Genomic DNA, 19,168 nt, shown 5'->3' with positions numbered 1-19,168 from the left:
AAACATCTGCCCAAAAGAAAGAGGGAACTCCAAAACACCTGCCCAAAAGAAAGAGGAAACTCAAAAACATCTGCCCAAAAGAAAGAGGGAACCCAAAAACATCTGCCCAAAAGAAAGAGGGAACTCAAAAACACCTGCCCAAAAGAAAGAGGAAACCCAAAAACACCTGCCCAAAAGAAAGAGGGAACCCAAAAACACCTGCCCAAAAGAAAAAGAAAACCCAAAAACATCTGCCCAAAGAAAGAGGGAACCCAAAAACATCTGCCCAAAAGAAAGAGGGAACCCAAAAACACCTGCCCAAAAGAAAGAGGAAACCCAAAAACCTCTGCCCAAAAGAAAGAGGGAACCCAAAAACATCTGCCCAAAAGAAAGAGGGAACCCAAAAACACCTGCCCAAAAGAAAGAGGAAACCCAAAAACCTCTGCCCAAAGAAAGAGGAAACTCAAAAGCACCTGCCCAAAAGAAAGAGGAAACCCAAAAACACCTGTGCAAAAGAAAGAGGGAACCCAAAAAACATCTGCCCAAAAGAAAGAGGGAACCCAAAAACATCTGCCCAAAAGAAAGAGGAAACCCAAAAACATCTGCCCAAAAGAAAGAGGAAACCCAAAAACACCTGCCCAAAAGAAAGAGAAAACTCAAAATCACCTGCCCAAAAGAAAGAGGGAACCCAAAAAAACCTGCCCAAAAGAAAGAGGAAACCCAAAAACATCTGCCCAAAAGAAAGAGGGAACTCAAAAACACCTGCCCAAAAGAAAGAAGAAACCCAAAAACATCTGCCCAAAAGAAAGAGGAAACCCAAAAACATCTGCCCAAAAGAAAGAGGGAACTCAAAAATACCTACCCAAAAGAAAGAGGAAGCCCAAAAACACCTGCCCAAAAGAAAGAGGGAACCCAAAAAACATCTGCCCAAAAGAAAGAGGGAACCCAAAAAACATCTGCCCAAAAGAAAGAGGAAACCCAAAAACACCTGCCCAAAAGAAAGAGCGAACCCAAAAACACCTGCCCAAAAGAAAAAGGAAACCCAAAAACACCTGCCCAAAAGAAAGAGGAAACCCAAAAACATCTGCCCAAAAGAAAGAGGGAACTCCAAAACACCTGCCCAAAAGAAAGAGGAAACTCAAAAACATCTGCCCAAAAGAAAGAGGGAACTCAAAAACACCTGCCCAAAAGAAAGAGGAAACCCAAAAACACCTGCCCAAAAGAAAGAGGGAACCCAAAAACACCTGCCCAAAAGAAAAAGAAAACCCAAAAACATCTGCCCAAAAGAAAGAGGGAACCCAAAAACATCTGCCCAAAAGAAAGAGGGAACCCAAAAACACCTGCCCAAAAGAAAGAGGGAACCCAAAAAAACCTGCCCAAAAGAAAGAGGAAACCCAAAAACATCTGCCCAAAAGAAAGAGGGAACTCAAAAACACCTGCCCAAAAGAAAGAAGAAACCCAAAAACATCTGCCCAAAAGAAAGAGGAAACCCAAAAACATCTGCCCAAAAGAAAGAGGGAACTCAAAAATACCTACCCAAAAGAAAGAGGAAGCCCAAAAACACCTGCCCAAAAGAAAGAGGGAACCCAAAAAACATCTGCCCAAAAGAAAGAGGGAACCCAAAAAACATCTGCCCAAAAGAAAGAGGAAACCCAAAAACACCTGCCCAAAAGAAAGAGCGAACCCAAAAACACCTGCCCAAAAGAAAAAGGAAACCCAAAAACACCTGCCCAAAAGAAAGAGGAAACCCAAAAACATCTGCCCAAAAGAAAGAGGGAACTCCAAAACACCTGCCCAAAAGAAAGAGGAAACTCAAAAACATCTGCCCAAAAGAAAGAGGGAACCCAAAAACATCTGCCCAAAAGAAAGAGGGAACTCAAAAACACCTGCCCAAAAGAAAGAGGGAACCCAAAAACACCTGCCCAAAAGAAAAAGAAAACCCAAAAACATCTGCCCAAAAGAAAGAGGGAACCCAAAAACATCTGCCCAAAAGAAAGAGGGAACCCAAAAACACCTGCCCAAAAGAAAGAGGAAACCCAAAAACATCTGCCCAAAAGAAAGAGGGAACCCAAAAACACCTGCCCAAAAGAAAGAGGAAACCCAAAAACCTCTGCCCAAAAGAAAGAGGAAACCCAAAAACATCTGCCCAAAAGAAAGAGGGAACCCAAAAACATCTGCCCAAAAGAAAGAGGGAACTCAAAAACACCTGCCCAAAAGAAAGAGGGAACCCAAAAACACCTGCCCAAAAGAAAAAGCGAACCCAAAAACACCTGCCCAAAAGAAAGATGGAACCCAAAAACACCTGGCCAAAAGAAAGAGGAAACCCAAAAACATCTGCCCAAAAGAAAGAGGGAACTCAATATCACCTGGCCAAAAGAAAGATGGAACCCAAAAACACCTGCCCAAAAGAAAGAGGGAACCCAAAAACACCTGCCCAAAAGAAAGATGGAACCCAAAAACACCTACCCAAAAGAAAGATGGAACCCAAAAAGACCTGCCCAAAAGAAAGAGGGAACCTAAAAACACCTGCCCAAAAGAAAGAGGGAACCCAAAAACATCTGCCCAAAAGAAAGAGGAAACCCAAAAACATCTGCCCAAAAGAAAGAGGGAACCCAAAAACACCTGCCCAAAAGAAAGAGGAAACCCAAAAACCTCTGCCCAAAAGAAAGAGGAAACCCAAAAACATCTACCCAAAAGAAAGAGGGAACCCAAAAACATCTGCCCAAAAGAAAGAGGGAACTCAAAAACACCTGCCCAAAAGAAAGAGGGAACCCAAAAACACCTGCCCAAAAGAAAAAGCGAACCCAAAAACACCTGCCCAAAAGAAAGATGGAACCCAAAAACACCTGGCCAAAAGAAAGAGGAAACCCAAAAACATCTGCCCAAAAGAAAGAGGGAACCCAATATCACCTGGCCAAAAGAAAGATGGAACCCAAAAACACCTGCCCAAAAGAAAAAGCGAACCCAAAAACACCTGCCCAAAAGAAAGATGGAACCCAAAAACACCTACCCAAAAGAAAGATGGAACCCAAAAAGACCTGCCCAAAAGAAAGAGGGAACCTAAAAACACCTGCCCAAAAGAAAGAGGGAACCCAAAAACATCTGCCCAAAAGAAAGAGGAAACCCAAAAACACCTGCCCAAAAGAGGAAACCCCAAAACACCTGCCCAAAAGAAAGAGGGAACCCAAAAACACCTGCCCAAAAGAAAGAGGGAACCTAAAAACACCTTCCCAAAAGAAAGAGGGAACTCAAAAAGACCTGCCCAAAAGAAAGATGGAACCCAAAAACACCTGCCCAAAAGAAAGATGGAACCCAAAAACACCTGCCCAAAAGAAAGAGGGAACTCAAAAACACCTGCCCAAAAGAAAGAGGGAATGTGCTGATCTTGATCCGATTACATAACAATTATCAACAAACCCACCTTTCAAAAATGAGTTATCTGTTTAAACTCCTGACACACCTGACTCTCTCACATATGTCTTTATCACGTTAACGATGGTCACTCAGAGATCAGAGTCACTCTCACAACCATCGGAGACTCTGCCACAGTTTCCTAGGCACATATCTTCACTGAAAAGGTGTGGCACTGAAACATTCTGTGACTGGAAATGAGAAGTCTAGTGACAGCCCACAGATTACAGACAGGTGCTTATTAAAACATATCAATACAGAGATCTATTGTTCCACTAGGACTATTTTAAACCATATGTTTTTATAGGGCCTATATTACACAAACCTGACCCTTATGAACTTTAAACCATGTTATAATGTTGTTACCTAGTCAAATTTATTATAAAGCAAATTTTATAAACAACCACAGTTGCTGTACAAAGGCCATATAAAGTCTAATTCCTACTCAAACTAAAGTCAAAAACCTACTTCCCTCCTCAAAAACAGACCTGGAGTTGTGTTTTGTTTCATTCACACATATTTCAGTAACCCTTTATTATTAGTTTGTCTACATCTCCAAAGCTCAAAATGCTCTGTTCCACCTTGTGATGTCATAAAGTGGTAGTTTTCAAGTTAACAGCTCCTTTTACCTTTAGTTCAGTAAAGATTGGAAATTCCAGGGCTGAAATGATCCAAATGATCCTAGTGAAGGTGTATGGAGTTTAAAAACACAGTGGAGCACTTTTTGTATTGCCACATGATGACATCACAAGGAGTTTTTTCAGTTTGAGAGAAGAACTCAGCCTAAATATGCAGGGTTTGTGTGTTAAACATGTGTGAATGAAATAAAACACAACTCCAGGTCTGTTTGTGATGAGGAAACATTAGAACAGAGATCTGAAAACGGCGTCATAAAGGAGCTTTAAATAGATTCTGTCTCTTAAACAGGATTATTCTTGGTTTGTGAGTGGTTCATCCCAGCATCTTCTCACTAGAATACGACAATCACATGATCTCTTTATCTCTTTATTATATTCACTTATTTTCTCATCAAAGTCGGTTTATATCTGAGGCAGTGTGTCCCTTTAACCCTTTATGGTCTGAGCACATTATAGACTTCAGGTTATAGCTCGCCTAGACTGTTTCTTTTTCTTTTCTTTTTTTTTTTTGCCAAAATAATAATGTTAAAGGAGGTATCAGCATGTACTTTTTTTAGGCCCGAGCCCCTACAGGGCGTAGGGCCTATTGCTTCCGCAACGATGAGTGCGAAGCACTCATCGTTGCAGACTGTCTTCGCGCGCAACTTCGTGGCAGCACCGCGACCTTGCACAGACTCCTGTGTCCTAGCAACCCATGCCGTAGGCATGGGATTGCATATTTGTTGTTGCTAGCATGTCAGCGTCAACATCGAGTCAATGGGCGAAGCCCATTGACTCGATGTTGACGCTGACATGCGTTAACAGGAGTCAATAGGAGGAGTTGTCCCCCATCGCCCCCTGCACAGACTCCTGTGTCCTAGCAACCCATGCCGTAGGCATGGGACATGCATATTTGTTCTTGCTAGCATGTCAGCGTCAACATTGAGTCAATGATGTTGACGCTGACGCAGCGCGAAGCGCTAATGTCCCCAAACACACTCCTGGCATCGAGCCCTATCCAAGCCCCCATGCCGCAGGCATCGGCCATACTTATTACTGCTAAAATGAATGGAAGTCAATGGGAGGTCAATGGCGGACTCCGACGCCATGGCGAATGACGAGCGCGTTAGCGCTCGTCATTCGCCACTGACCCCACGGTGACGTGGGGAAAGTCGAGAGCTTTCAAAAAACGTATAATATGTCATTATAATGTTATCGGATATATTGTTTTTGCTAAAATTATTATTATTTTTATTATTTAGGCCCGAGCCCCTACAGGGCGTAGGGCCTATTGCTTCCGCAACGATGAGTGCGAAGCACTCATCGTTGCAAACTGTCTTCACGAAGTTGCGCGCGAAGCGCGCAACTTCGTGGCAGCACCGCGACCTTGCACAGACTCCTGTGTCCTAGCAACCCATGCCGTAGGCATGGGTTTGCATATTTGTTGTTGCTAGCATGTCAGCGTCAACATCGAGTCAATGGGCGAAGCCCATTGACTCGATGTTGACGTTGACATGCGTCAACAGGAGTGAATAGCAGGAGTCGTACCCCCCTGCACAGACTCCTGTATCCCAGCAACCCATGCCGTAGGCATGGGACATGCATATTTGTTCTTGCTAGCATGTCAGCGTCAACATTGAGTCAATGGGCGAAGCCCATTGACTCAATGTTGACGCTGACGCAGCGCGAAGCGCTAATGTCCCCAAACACACTCCTGGCATCGAGCCCTATCCAAGCCCCCATGCCGCAGGCATGGGCCATACTTGTTACTGCTAAAATGAATGGAAGTCAATGGGAGGTCAATGGCGGACCCCGACGTCATGGCGAATGACGGGCGCGTAAGCGCCCGTCATTCGCCATTGACCCCACGGTGACGTGGGGAAGGTCGAGAGCTTTCAAAAAACGTATAATATGTGTTTCTAATGTTATCGGATATATTGTTTTTGCTAAAAATATTATTATTTTTTTTATTTTTTTTATTCTTTCTTCTGCGCTTTGAGCAGGAATTTGACCCCCTGAACATTTTCAAAAACTCACCAAATTTTGCCCAAAATTCAGGTCTGCCGAAAAATTTATTTTTTTATGTGGTGCATCATTGGGCATAAAAAAATGGCGCGACAGCGCCCCCTGCAAAAGTCAAAATACATTGCGTCAATGGGAGACGTCGCGACGTCAAGTTTGGCGTAGAGCCACGAAATTCGGTACACGCATTCCTCAAGTGATGCCAAACAAAAAAGATTATTATGGCCACGCCCTCTGACGCACCGGAAGTCGGCCATCTTGGATTGAAAATTCCAAAATGCAAAGTCAGCGTTTTCGCTGACCTCGCATTTTCGTCAACTCCTCTGAAGGCACTTCACCGGCTGTGCTGAAAATCACTGTACATCATCTAGAGAAGTGGGGCATCAAAAGTTATCCAATTTATGATGATCCCTTTTACGGTTTCCGTGCGGCGAAGCCGCAAAATTCCATCAGAATTTTTGCAATTTTCAAAAGTCAAAATTTGCTCCCGTTTGCGCATGCAAAGTCCGATTTTGCTCAAATTCGAATCAGTTGTAAAACTTTCGGGCCTAAAGCCACTCATTATCACAGAAACTAAATTGGCGCGATAGCGCCCCCTACAGAAAATTTAATAAATTTGTATGGAAGGCCAAAAATTTAGTTTTCCCAAATGTTACCAAATTTGACACAAAATTCCATTGGGTCATCCCAATCAATAAAGCCAATCAGACCTATGTCGTCTTTTGCACCGTGTTGCCATGGCGATGCGCCAAACTGCCAATGTTATCCTAATGGGAAACCTCCCAATTTTTCCCATTCATGGGAAAAATATTAGTTTGATGGAATAATGTGAAATTTGGCACCATGACTCTTCATGTCATCCTGATCAAAAAAGTCAATCAGACCCATGTCATATTTTTCACTGGGTTGCCATGGTGATGCGCGAAAGCGCCCATGTTATCCTAATGGGAAAATTTCCAAAATTTCATGCATTTCAAAGTCTTATAACGACTTATTACCGTCAACGACGGACATAAAATTTGGCACAGTGATTCTTCAGGTCGTCCCCGTCAAAAAAGTCTGGGGGCCAAGTTTGTATTTTGCACGGTGTTGCCATGGCGATGCCTGGAAAACCCATGTTGTTGCATTTTGTGCATCAGCACAAATTGACTTGTTTGGTGACAAGTGCAGCCCAAAGCCGCAATAAAAAAGGGACAAGTGGCGCGTTAGCGCCACCCACAGGCAGTGCGGGGTCGGCCGAGTGCGAAGCACGGCCCGCGAGGGCCGTTCGATGCCGCTTGCGGCTTTAATTTTTTTTTTATTAGGCCCGAGCCCCTACAGGGCGTAGGGCCTATTGCTTCCGCAACGATGAGTGCGAAGCACTCATCGTTGCAGACTGTCTTCACGAAGTTGCGCGCAAAGCGCGCAACTTCGTGGCAGCACCGCGACCTTGCACAGACTCCTGTGTCCTAGCAACCCATGCCGTAGGCATGGGTTTGCATATTTGTTGTTGCTAGCATGTCAGCGTCAACATCGAGTCAATGGGCGAAGCCCATTGACTCGATGTTGACGCTGACATGCGTTAACAGGAGTCAATAGGAGGAGTCGTCCCCCATCGCCCCCTGCACAGACTCTTGTGTCCTAGCAACCCATGCCGTAGGCATGGGACATGCATATTTGTTCTTGCTAACATGTCAGCGTCAACATTGAGTCAATGGGCGAAGCCCATTGACTCAATGTTGACGCACACAGCGCGAAGCGCTCATGTCCCCAAACACACTCCTGGCATCGAGCCCTATCCAAGCCCCCATGCCGCAGGCATGGGCCATACTTGTTACTGCTAAAATGAATGGAAGTCAATGGGAGGTCAATGGCGGACCCCGACGTCATGGCGAATGACGAGCGCGTTAGCGCTCGTCATTCGCCATTGACCCCACGGTGACGTGGGGAAGGTCGAGAGCTTTCAAAAAAACGTATAATATGTGTTTCTAATGTTATCGGATATATTGTTTTTGCTAAAAATATTATTATTTTTATTATTATTATTTTTTTTATTCTTCTGCTCTTTGAGCAGTAATTTGACCCCCTGAACATATTCAAAAACTCACCAAATTTTGCCCAAAATTCAGGTCTGCCGAAAAATTTATTTTTTTATGTGGTGCATCATTGGGCATAAAAAAGTGGCGCGACAGCGCCCCCTGCAAAAGTCAAAATACATTGCGTCAATGGGAGACGTCGCGACGTCAAGTTTGGCGTAGAGCCACGAAATTCGGTACACGCATTCCTCAAGTGATGCCAAATAAAAAAGATTATTATGGCCACGCCCCCTGATGCACCGGAAGTCGGCCATCTTGGATTGAAAATTCCAAAACGCCGAGTCAGCGTTTTCGCTGACCTCGCATTTACGTCAACTCCTCTGAAGGCGGTTCACCTGCAAGGCTGAAATTCACTGTACATCATCTAGACAAGTGGGGCATCAAAAGTTATCCAATTCATGATGATCCCTATTACGGTTTCCGTGCGGCGAAGCCGCAAAATTCCATCGGAATTTTAGCAATTTTCAAATTTCAAAATTTGCTCCCGTTTGCGCATGCAAAGTCCGATTTGGCTCAAATTCAAATCAGTTGTAAAACTTATGGGCCTAAAGCTACTCATTATGACAGAAACTAAATTGGCGCGAAAGCGCCCCCTACAGAACATCTAATATATTTGTATGGAAGGCCAAAAATTTAGTTTTCCCAAATGTTACCAAATTTGACACAAAATTCCATTGGGTCATCCCAATCAATAAAGCCAATCAGACCTATGTCGTCTTTTGCACCGTGTTGCCATGGCGATGCGCCAAACTGCCAATGTTATCCTAATGGGAAACCTCCCAATTTTTCCCATTCATGGGAAAAATATTAGTTTCATGGAATAATGTGAAATTTGGCACCATGACTCCTCATGTCATCCTGATCAAAAAAGTCAATCAGACCCTTGTCATATTTTTCACTGGGTTTCCATGGCGATGCGCGAAAGCGCCCATGTTATCCTAATGGGAAAATTTCCAAATTTTCGTACATTTCAAAGTCTTATAACGACTTATTACCGTCAACGACGGACATAAAATTTTGCACAGTCATTCTTCAGGTCGTCCCCGACAAAAAAGTCCAGCGGGCCAAGTTTGTATTTTGCACGGTGTTGCCATGGCGATGCCTGCAAAACCCATGTTTTTGCATTTTGTGCATCAGCACTTCCCATGTGTTTTGACTTGTTTGGTGACAAGTGCAGTCCAAAGCCGGAATAAAGAAGGGACAAGTGGCGCGTTAGCGCCACCCACAGGGAGTGCCGGGTCGGCCGAGTGCGAAGCACGGCCCGCGAGGGCCGTTCGATGCCGCTTGCGGCTTTAATTTCTTCTTTCTTCTGCTCTTTGAGCAGTAATTTGACCCCCTGAACATATTCAAAAACTCACCAAATTTTGCCCATAATTCAGGTCTGGTGAAAAATTTATTTTTTTATGTGGTGCGTCATTGGGCATAAAAAAATGGCGCGACAGCGCCCCCTGCAAAATTCAAATTTTTGACGTCAATGGGAGACGTCGACGTCAACTTTTTCATACAGCCACGAAATTCGGTACACGCATTCTTCAAATGATGCCAAACAAAAAATATTATTACGCCCACGCCCTCGGACGCACTGGAAGTCAGCCATCTTGGATTGAAAATTCCAAAATGCCGAGTCAGCGTTTTCGCTGACGTCGCATTTTCGTCAACTCCTCTGAAGGCGCTTCACCTGCAGGGCTGAAATTCACTGTACATCATCTAGACAAGTGGGGCATCAAAAGTTATCCAATTCATGATGATCCCTTTTACCGTTTCCGTGCGGCGAAGCCGCAAAATTCCATCGGAATTTTTGCAATTTTCAAACGTCAAAATTTGCTCCCGTTTGCGCATGCAAAGTCCGATTTTGCTCAAATTCGAATCAGTTATAAAACTTTCCGGCCTAATTCTAATGTTTGTGAAAGAAATCAATTTGGCGCGACAGCGCCCCCTACAGAATAACAAATAAATTTGTATGGAAGGCTGAAAATTTAGTTTTTCCAAATGTTACCAAATTTGACACAAAATTCCAATGGGTCATCCCAATCAATAAAGTCAATCAGACCCATGCTTTTTTTTGCACCGTGTTGCCATGGCGATGCGCCAAACTGCCAATGTTATCCTAATGGGAAATCTCCAAATTTTTCCCATTCATGGGAAAAATATTAGTTTCATGGAATAATGTGAAATTTGGCACCATGAGTCTTCATGTCATCCTGATCAAAAAAGTCAATCAGAACCATGTCATATTTTTTACTGGGTTGCCATGGCGATGCGCGAAAGCGCCCATGTTATCCTAATGGGAAAATTTCCAAATTTTTGTACATTTCAAAGTCTTATAACGACATATTACCGTCAACGACGAACACAAAATTTGGCACAGTGATTCTTCAGGTCGTCCCCGACAAAAAAGTCCAATGGGCCAAGTTTGTATTTTGCACGGTGTTGCCATGGCGATGCCTGGAAAACCCATGTTTTTGCATTTTGTGCATCAGCACTTCAAATGTGTTTTTTGACTTGTTTGGTGACAAGTGCAGCCCAAAGCCGCAATAAAAAAGGGACAAGTGGCGCGTTAGCGCCACCCACAGGGAGTGCCGGGCCGTTCGATGCCGCTTGCGGCTTTAATTCTTCTTCTTCTTCTTCTTCTTCTTCTTCTTCTTCTTCAGCGTCCTGTTATTTTTATTCCTTTAATGCATCAAATAAGTGTGTAATACCAGTTTAAGTAGAAGAAAAATATAACAACTTTTATGCAAGCAAACAATGAAAAAACAATCTTGCCAGCCCAGAAACACTTTAAATTTGACAAACATATTTGAACAATAATCAACATTTATTAGGGTTTTACAGCTCTTCCTATGAAAACTTGTCAGGCGTTTATGCATCTAAGACATTGATTTTGCCTGGTCATATTTCTTTGGAATGTCTATTAACTCCATAGATTACTCCATAGAAGTAGTGACAGTATAAACTTGTAGGAAACTGTCTGAGGTCAGACTATCAGCTAGCAGTTTATATTTCACAGACTGAGTATTTAACTGTAAAAGGGTTTATTTTACAAGTGTAAGTTTGATCTAAAAATAGACAGATAGACAGTTCTAGGTTCTGGTCAGTAAATTAAACTATTGGGTTCAACATTTGGGAATTGTCATTTTAGATATTTTATTTTAAAGTACATAACATATCTTTGTGTTCAGAGCAAACAGCACAATGTCGTTAGATAAACTTTTATAGTGTTTTGTTTGTCACACAGAACAAACTTGTTCAAAAATAGTTTTACTGAGAGCAGTAACAGCACAATAACATACATACAGTTTGTAACACATCTGAAACACTGAAGTCCAGTGTATGGAAAACTGCACATCGTTACATTTTCAGCATTTGAGTATTCACTCATATAAAGGAATGGAACCTTTAAGACCGCAGCAGCAGAACAACCTGCCTCCTCAGCCTGAATGTACAAGATTGAAACTGTTTTAAGTGTTTTAACTGCTGCATAGTTTTATTTTCCTCTCACATAACAGGCACAAAAGTGTTAGATACTGTCATTTCTTTATTTTCTTTATTTCAGTAATATGTTTTTGGTCGTTTTGGCCTGAAGGTGTTTTGTATACATGAGGGTCATTTTGGCATTTCATATTTTTCAACGTAAATAAATATAGAAATATTTATTTTCCAGCTTCAGCGCTCCCTGTCCTGGCATCTGGAGTTAGCGCACCATCTACCAACAGCAGAGGCAAAAAATGAACTAGCTAATAAGCTACATGCCCCTCGTAGGTCACAGGATAGTGCAGACCTTGTTTTCCATGGCAGAGTCAACACGGTCCCTGATCCAGACTTGAACTTCCTCCTCGTGTCGGGTCTGGAGCAGACCCGACACTCTGTTATCCCCACAGTAACTCTTTTGCAATGTCTTCATCTCCTTCTTCTGTCTCGCTTTCAGCAAGTTGAAGTTCTCTCTGTTACTTTTGTTTTGGTTTATTTTGAGTAACATGAAATCTACATTCAGACGGTCGCTCTCTTTGGCCTTCACTTCGGCGTACTTGTTTTGAAACTCATTGGACATCACTGCCTGCCTCCTGGCCTCAGACTCATAGTCCCGTCTGATCCTCTCCAGCTCCTGTCGATATTTTTCCAGTAGATTTTCCTCTCTGTGCTTGCGATCCATCTCCTCCGTCCGGCGTGCTGCCTCGTGTTCCTTGTACTTTTGCTGCTTTTGTTCATATTCCCGTTGGATTTTTTCATAACGTTCCCGTTTTTCCATGCGCCTTCGTTTGTCCTCCTCGTACCGCCTCTCACACCACTCGCGTCTCTCTCTCTCCCTGGATTCCATCTCCTTCTGTACCTCCTCCATTGCCATCGTGATCATCATCATTTCAGAGAGAGCTGTGTTTTTCGGATCTGACTCAATCTGTCTTTGTAAATGTTCACACTTTATTTCAAACTGTCTTTTTTGCGTCTCCTCCTCGAGCTTCTTCATCTGTTCCTCTTGCTCCCTCTCCCCCTGCTCCATCCTCTTCTTCTGCTTCTCTTTTTCATAATTCTCCTCGATTTCTGAGAGATCTTTGGCGATGCGTAGCATTTTTTCTGGCGTTTCAGACTTCTCCTCTTGTACCACTCTGAGATCCTGAGAAAGTTTCAGTTCTAGTTTTTGTTTTAATTTTTCTATCTCTGGCTCTTTTTCCTTAAGTATTTTGTATGTTTCTTTCTTTATTGCATCTTCTGCCTCTTCAAACATCTCAGACGTGTAGCAGCCTCCTTTGTTTTCATTCACCATGTATTCAATCTTCTGGATCAGCTCTCTGACCTGTTTGCGGTTCTCTGGATTGTTGTTGTTAAAAACGTGGTACCTCCCTCCACATTCATTGATCACCTTTCGGACAGAGGTGCCGTCTCCGAGGTAAGTGTCTATGGAGGTGTCTCGCAGCTCGTCTCCTTTTGTGAGCAAAACAAGGATGAACTGTTCAGATCCTTCTCCAAAGAAATCTCTGATGAGACTGACGGTTTCTTGTTCCTCTGTGGTGAAGCGTCCGATTTGCATCACCATTAGAAAGGCATGTGGCCCAGGAGCTAACAGGCTAATGCAGTTTACCAGCTCCTGTTGGACCTGAGCGTTTGTTAAAGTGGTGTCGAACAAACCGGGTGTGTCTACGATTTCTATGGCGCGCCCTTCCACTGTGCCCTCTGCTTTTCTGCACAGCCGAGTCACTGAATTCTGAGACATTTTGGAAGAAAACTCATCTCGCCCTAAAATGGTGTTTCCTGTTGCACTTTTCCCAGAGCCGGTCTTTCCCACCATCACCACTCTCAGAGATGTGCTCTGGGTCACAGCGGGAGTGGGAGAGAAGAACAGTTCTTGTGTCAAGGACCTTCTCCGGCTCATGTGGCCCACCATTGTCAGCAGCTCTGGGACCTGTCTGTTGTTGTTAATGTTAAATATGAAATAGCGCCCTGCACAGCCACGGCACAGGGTTTGTATCTCTGTGTTGTACTGAACATAGTTACTGATGTTTGCAGCTGCACTTTCAGAGTCCACTGTGAACAGAATCATGGTTAAAGTGTTAACATGGGGTCCACAGGACCTTTGGAGAGCTTCTAACTCCAGTTTATCCTCTATGCTGCTGGGCCCAACTGGCAGAACAAGGGCAAAGGTGTGGACGCCCTCAGGATGACAGGCCGAGATCAACTTGTAAGCCTCTTTCTTTGCAGTGTCCACTGGTATTCTGCACAAGGCTGGAAGATCTAAAACAGAAACTCTGCGCCCACATATGTTTCTTTGAGGAACAAAATTGTCAGGTGATAAATTTGGTTTTAAAATAGCATGAAATACTAATGTTTTTAAGTCTGGAAACCTTCCACAAAGTACGATATTCAGGGGCTGTGCAAAGGAGAAAGGTTCTACATAATTCAGGGGTTTATGTCGATGAGCTTCAAGCCTCTGGAGGCTTTGGTTTGGTAAAACTGGACCGGGCTTGGCCCCTAGAGGAGTTTGATGCTCCTTCAGCTCCTCGCATGGCTGCGGTAAGACTGATTTCTCTGAGTTTACCCCTGGACTCTGCTCAGACACTGGGGCCGTGCTGAGGCTCAGGTGCTGCCCGCGGTTCCGGTTCACGAGGTCCTCACATTTCTGCATCAGCTCCTGGATGCGGTGAACGGGGCGGCGTTTCACATTCAGGTTGATACTGTGGTGCCTCTGACTGCACTTCTGGTTTATGTTCTGTACAAACATATTCAGACTGTCCTGGGTCGTTACCATCAAGGAAAACTGGAAGGCGTCTTTGTCAAAAAAGCCCAGGATAAAGTCCAGTCTTTTGGCATCGAGCTCTGCGAAGTCGTCTGGGTCAACGAGCAGCAGCAGAGTGTTGGGGCCAGGGGGGCAGCTGGCAATACATTGTTTGATCTCATGTTTTATTTTATGAGGGTTCTGCCAGTACTTCGCCTTAAAGATGACAAACGGTGTCCGCTTCCAGATTCCATGAACATAGCACGTTTTAGTTTGATCTGGAGACGCCATTTTTCCTGAGATGAAATTGGCCAAAGTCGTCATGTCCTCAAAGCTTTTCCCAAACATTGCGATCCGCAGTTCGGACGCTGAAAAGACAAACAGAAATGATTCACGTTTCTTATTTCATATGATTCTACCGTGAACATCAGACTAAAACGGCAAAATATATGAAAATGATCATTTCAAGATTTGACCGTTTTTAAATTTGCGTAAACTTGAATATAGGACACAACTTCAATTAATTAGTCACTATCAAATATTTTCATTGATCGCAATTGGCTCTGTGCACAACAGCGCCCCCAACCTTACCTTAGGTGTCACTATTTCTTGTCCAGTTTTATCTTTGTGAGGTTTTTGCAGAGTTACGCTAAGATGAATAAATATTTAAAGATCAAGCAGTCAGACAGGGAGTTGTGGACACAAATAAAAAAATACTTCACCAGAGGGCACTTCTGTGTTTAGAAAGAGACGTGTTTGTGTCTCAATGCTACTGCTACCTATTAGGAATAATAAATATTAAAACAACACCACAAACTTAAGTATTCTATATTTAAAAATAATTGGCTAGTGTTCATTGGAATTTTAATAGGTTGTTTGTTTTATGCTTTAAGATTTTAACAAACGGAGCCCATTATAATTAACTTCCTTCTAGAAACCTGTAATTAAATCAGTGTCATTAATCTGAAATTACACAAGCAACAGCTCTGAATTCAACACTGATGTAATTTTCTGCAACAACAAAATGTCTGTTTGGATGTAACCATAGTCTGTATATATAAATGGACATAGCTAACATGTTAGCCACCACGTTCCAAAGAAGATGTGATCATGGGCACGGTTCCGGCTCCAGTGACAGTGAGAGAGGGGCCCTCTCTCTGTAACTGTTGCTGTCAGACTCTTCATTTTGGTTTTAAAGTGTTTGTATTAATCCTGGTGTTTTTATTTAGATATTTTGTCCATAAATCAAGATATGAACATTAATAACAGACAAATAAGGTGCCTTCTTTCGCTAGCGTTAGCAACATGTTTGATTGACAGCGTTGCTAAGTGCCTGCTCCCTGCTAAACCAGAGATTTTGGCAGGAGCCTTCAACAGCCTCGCTCCTGATTGGCTCTTTGGTTGCTATGATACTTGAGGTTGGAATTCCAAATATGGAATTTGGCACTAACTTCTTTATACCGTCTGTGGACGTAATGCATAAATGACATGAATCTTTTTTTTTTTTATTTACAGCCAAACAAACAATTTAAACACTTAAATAAAAGATTGTAAATCCAATAGAGTTATACATAGAAATACTGCAAATGTGTATAATTATGTTTACATGAATATACATCCTCACACATGTGAAACTCATCACAAACATGTTCTACTGTTTAAAATCAGAAGAGACAATCCTCAAAGATTCATTTAAAAGTGTTTGGGTCTGTGTGGGATCGGCCAAAGTCACATGTTCGACCTGGTTTATGCTTCATGTTTGTGTAATTACTGGGTCTATGCACTTGAACAGAAACTGGCATCATGATCATATTTTCATGATGTGCAAACGGTGAAACGATGTAGGTCTATTGGGAATCCAAAAAAACCAAAAAAAACAAGAAAAACTCACCGTAAGTTGCAGCCATGCCTCTTCAGTGTTTAACTCTACAGCAGGAAGAAAAAACGGGTCTGAAAAAGCAAACTAAATTATTATTGTTATTATTATTATTATTGTTATTATTGGTAGTAGTAGTAGTTTAGTTAACACTGTGCAGTTGGAGAGGTTCTCTAATATGTACAGTTTATGCAGATCACATTTGTAATTTTAGCTGTTTTAGTGTCAAAAAAAGTCTCAGGGTCAAAGGTGAACAATGGCATTTAATCCCTCCATGATTTTTATGAGAGCAGAGAGGGGTTAATATTTAAAAATACTTAAACAAAAGACTTCAAGACTCCCCAAGGCTCTGTTTTGGGGCCAAAATAATGGAACTCATGTGACCTTTAAGCCACATTGTCTGTGAAATCCCTCAGTCATCCAGGTCTGATGCATAGCATAGTTTTAAGCCACGTTCTAACACTATTTCCTCCTCAAAAATATACCTGATATTGTGTTTTGTTTCATTCACACATGTTTGAGTAACACTTTATTATTAGTCTGCTCAAAATGCTTTGTTCCACCTTGTGATGTCATGAAGCCGTAATGTTCAAATTATCAGCTACAGGGGCAACAGTGGCTCAGTTAGTCGAGTGTTTGTCCACTGATCTGAAGGCTGGCGGTTTGAATCCCGCTCTCGACATAACAGGTGTTTGGTATGACAGGTGGACAGGACGACAGGTGTATAGAACAACAGGTGGACAGGACGACAGGTGTATAGAACAACAGGTGGACAGGACGACAGGTGTATAGAACAACAGGTGGACAGGACGACAGGTGTATAGAACAACAGGTGGACAGGACGACAGGTGTATAGAAGGACAGGTGTACAGAATGACAAGTGTATAGAAGATGGAGCAGACAAAGTGAATCTTGTTAGAATGCAGGTCGTTGTTGTAACACAGTGAGGTCTTGTGTCTAGTTCAGGGGTGGGCAAACGTTTTGACACACAGGCCACAATGCGTTCCGGGCCAGGATATATGTATGTAAATATTACATTAGAGATTTGGCTTTTAACATGTAGCAAAATCATGAATATACAAGGCTCATTGTACAAATAGTTTTCCAGATGCATTCATTAAATTAATAATTAATTTATTACATTTCAGTTAAATAAACACAGTAGAAACATTTTGAACCCTTACCTATTTTAATATAATTTGATAATGTTCGGTGGGCCGGATTAATAAGCCCAAAGGGCCGTGTGTGGCCCCTGGGCTGTAGTTTGTCCATGTCTGATCTAGTCTCTGATACAAATGATCAGGTTCAACATGTGTAAATTTGATATTTTATGATAAAATACATCTGGACTATGACATCATCACAGCCGACAGTCTGAAAAGATCTGACAACTCAAACAGCAACAAATACCATTCAGTTCAAACAATACAAACACACAGCCCCAACTAAACGAATCGGGATTTTAAGAAAATACATTTTAAAGTTTCATTCTATTGAATTTAAAAAACTTACCTTGATTGTCACATCTGTTTTTTATCAGAGGAAACACTCCGAGGATGAAATAAATCCTCTGCGGATTTGAGTTTTGAGTGACACGTTTTGAGAAGGTGTGTCTCAGACTGGAAACTCCCGAAGAACCAAGCTCCACAGACCAGCAGCAAGTCTATGTTTCATTCTGTCACAAAAACAGCCTGAAAAAGACCCAATGTGCCCCTGATCTGGTCCAAACACAGAGTCATATTTGTGGTGGCTTTAAATGAGCGGAGGACGTGAACTCGAGGACTCCTGGTATTCCTTTTCCTTCCCGTCACTGAGCATGACTCAAACCAGATCAACTTGTCTGTGTCATAGCTGAAAGAGGAAGCTTTGGTATTTAGAACAGGCTTTTATTCATGTCAAGATTTTAAATTCTGAGAATACATGAATTAATCACAAACTCATTTTCAACAACTTCTCAGAGAAACAGGTGCTACAGTTAAAGATCCTATATCACACAAAACTGATTCTTAAGAGCTTTAAGTCATGTTCTAATGCTGTTTATTCCTCAAAAACAGACCTGGAGTTGTGTTTTGTTTCATTCACATGTTTGAGTAACTCTTTATTGTTAGTCTGTCTACATCTCTAAAGCTCAAAATGTTGTGTTCCACCTTGTGATGTCATGAAGCGGTAGTTTTCAAGTTGACAACTCCTTTTACCTTTATTTCAGTAGAGATTGGCCATTCCAGAGCTAGTGAAGGTGTATTCAATTAAATTCATTTATTTTTGTAACGCCCAAAATCACAACAACAGTTGTCTCGAAGGGCATTCATGTTTTGGTTGATGGGGGAAACCGGAGTACTCGGAGGAAACCCATCCAGACACGGGGAGAAACATGAAAAACTCCACACAGAAAGGCCTGGGCGACCCGGGGATCGAACCAAACCTTCTTGCTGTGAGGCATGAGTGTTGCCACTCAGCCACTGTGCTGCCTACACACAAAAACAAACAGGAAAGTCAAACAACAGGAAAAATCAGACAAAACAAGAAAAATCGGCCAGGCGAGGAGGAGGAAGACCAGACGAGGAGGAGGAGAGCCAGATGAGGAGGAGGGCCAGGCGGCCCTGTATGTAGTTCAAAAATACAGTGGAGCACTTCCTCTATTACCACTTGATGATGTCACAAGGTGTTTTCTGTTTGAGAGAAGAACACCGCCTAAATTTACAGGGTTTTTGTGTTAAACATCTGTGAATGAAACAAAACACAACTCCAGGTCTGTTTGTGATGAGGAAACAAAATTAGAACAGAGATCAGAACACAAAGTAATATGGGCCCTTTAAATATGTAAGAAGGAAAGATCCACGAAATACATGTTGTGTTACGTATGTCCCCTCCCTCTCACCACGAAACCTCCTGGTAACTCCTGATCTGAGTGGAGTGTGCATGTTCTCCCTGTGTGACTGTGGCAGAGTGGTTAGCCTGTCTGCTCCTTGTCTCTTACGTCTTT

The 19,168-nt window shown here is 42.6% G+C and overlaps 2 protein-coding genes across 2 annotated transcripts in view; one reads left to right on the top strand and one right to left on the bottom strand.

Annotated features, from left to right (window-relative positions):
• prdm6 (PR domain containing 6) overlaps positions 1-19,168 on the top strand; it is a 129,447-nt gene that overhangs the window by 75,386 nt on the left and 34,893 nt on the right. The window lies entirely within an intron of this gene.
• On the bottom strand, positions 11,671-17,997 carry LOC129456492 (GTPase IMAP family member 8-like). The gene is made up of 3 exons (XM_055223952.1): positions 17,698-17,997; positions 16,201-16,259; positions 11,671-14,677 (listed from the first exon to the last, which is right to left on the bottom strand). The coding sequence occupies exons 2-3, from the start codon at positions 16,214-16,216 to the stop codon at positions 11,865-11,867; spliced, it is 2,829 nt and encodes a 942-aa protein (XP_055079927.1). The 5' UTR covers positions 16,217-16,259; positions 17,698-17,997; the 3' UTR covers positions 11,671-11,864.

The sequence above is a fragment of the Periophthalmus magnuspinnatus genome, chromosome 9 (genome assembly GCF_009829125.3).
Source record: "Periophthalmus magnuspinnatus isolate fPerMag1 chromosome 9, fPerMag1.2.pri, whole genome shotgun sequence".
Lineage (NCBI taxonomy): Eukaryota > Metazoa > Chordata > Actinopteri > Gobiiformes > Gobiidae > Periophthalmus > Periophthalmus magnuspinnatus.
The sequence above is the reverse complement of the archived record's forward strand: the minus strand, read 5'-3'. Positions and strand labels throughout refer to the sequence as shown.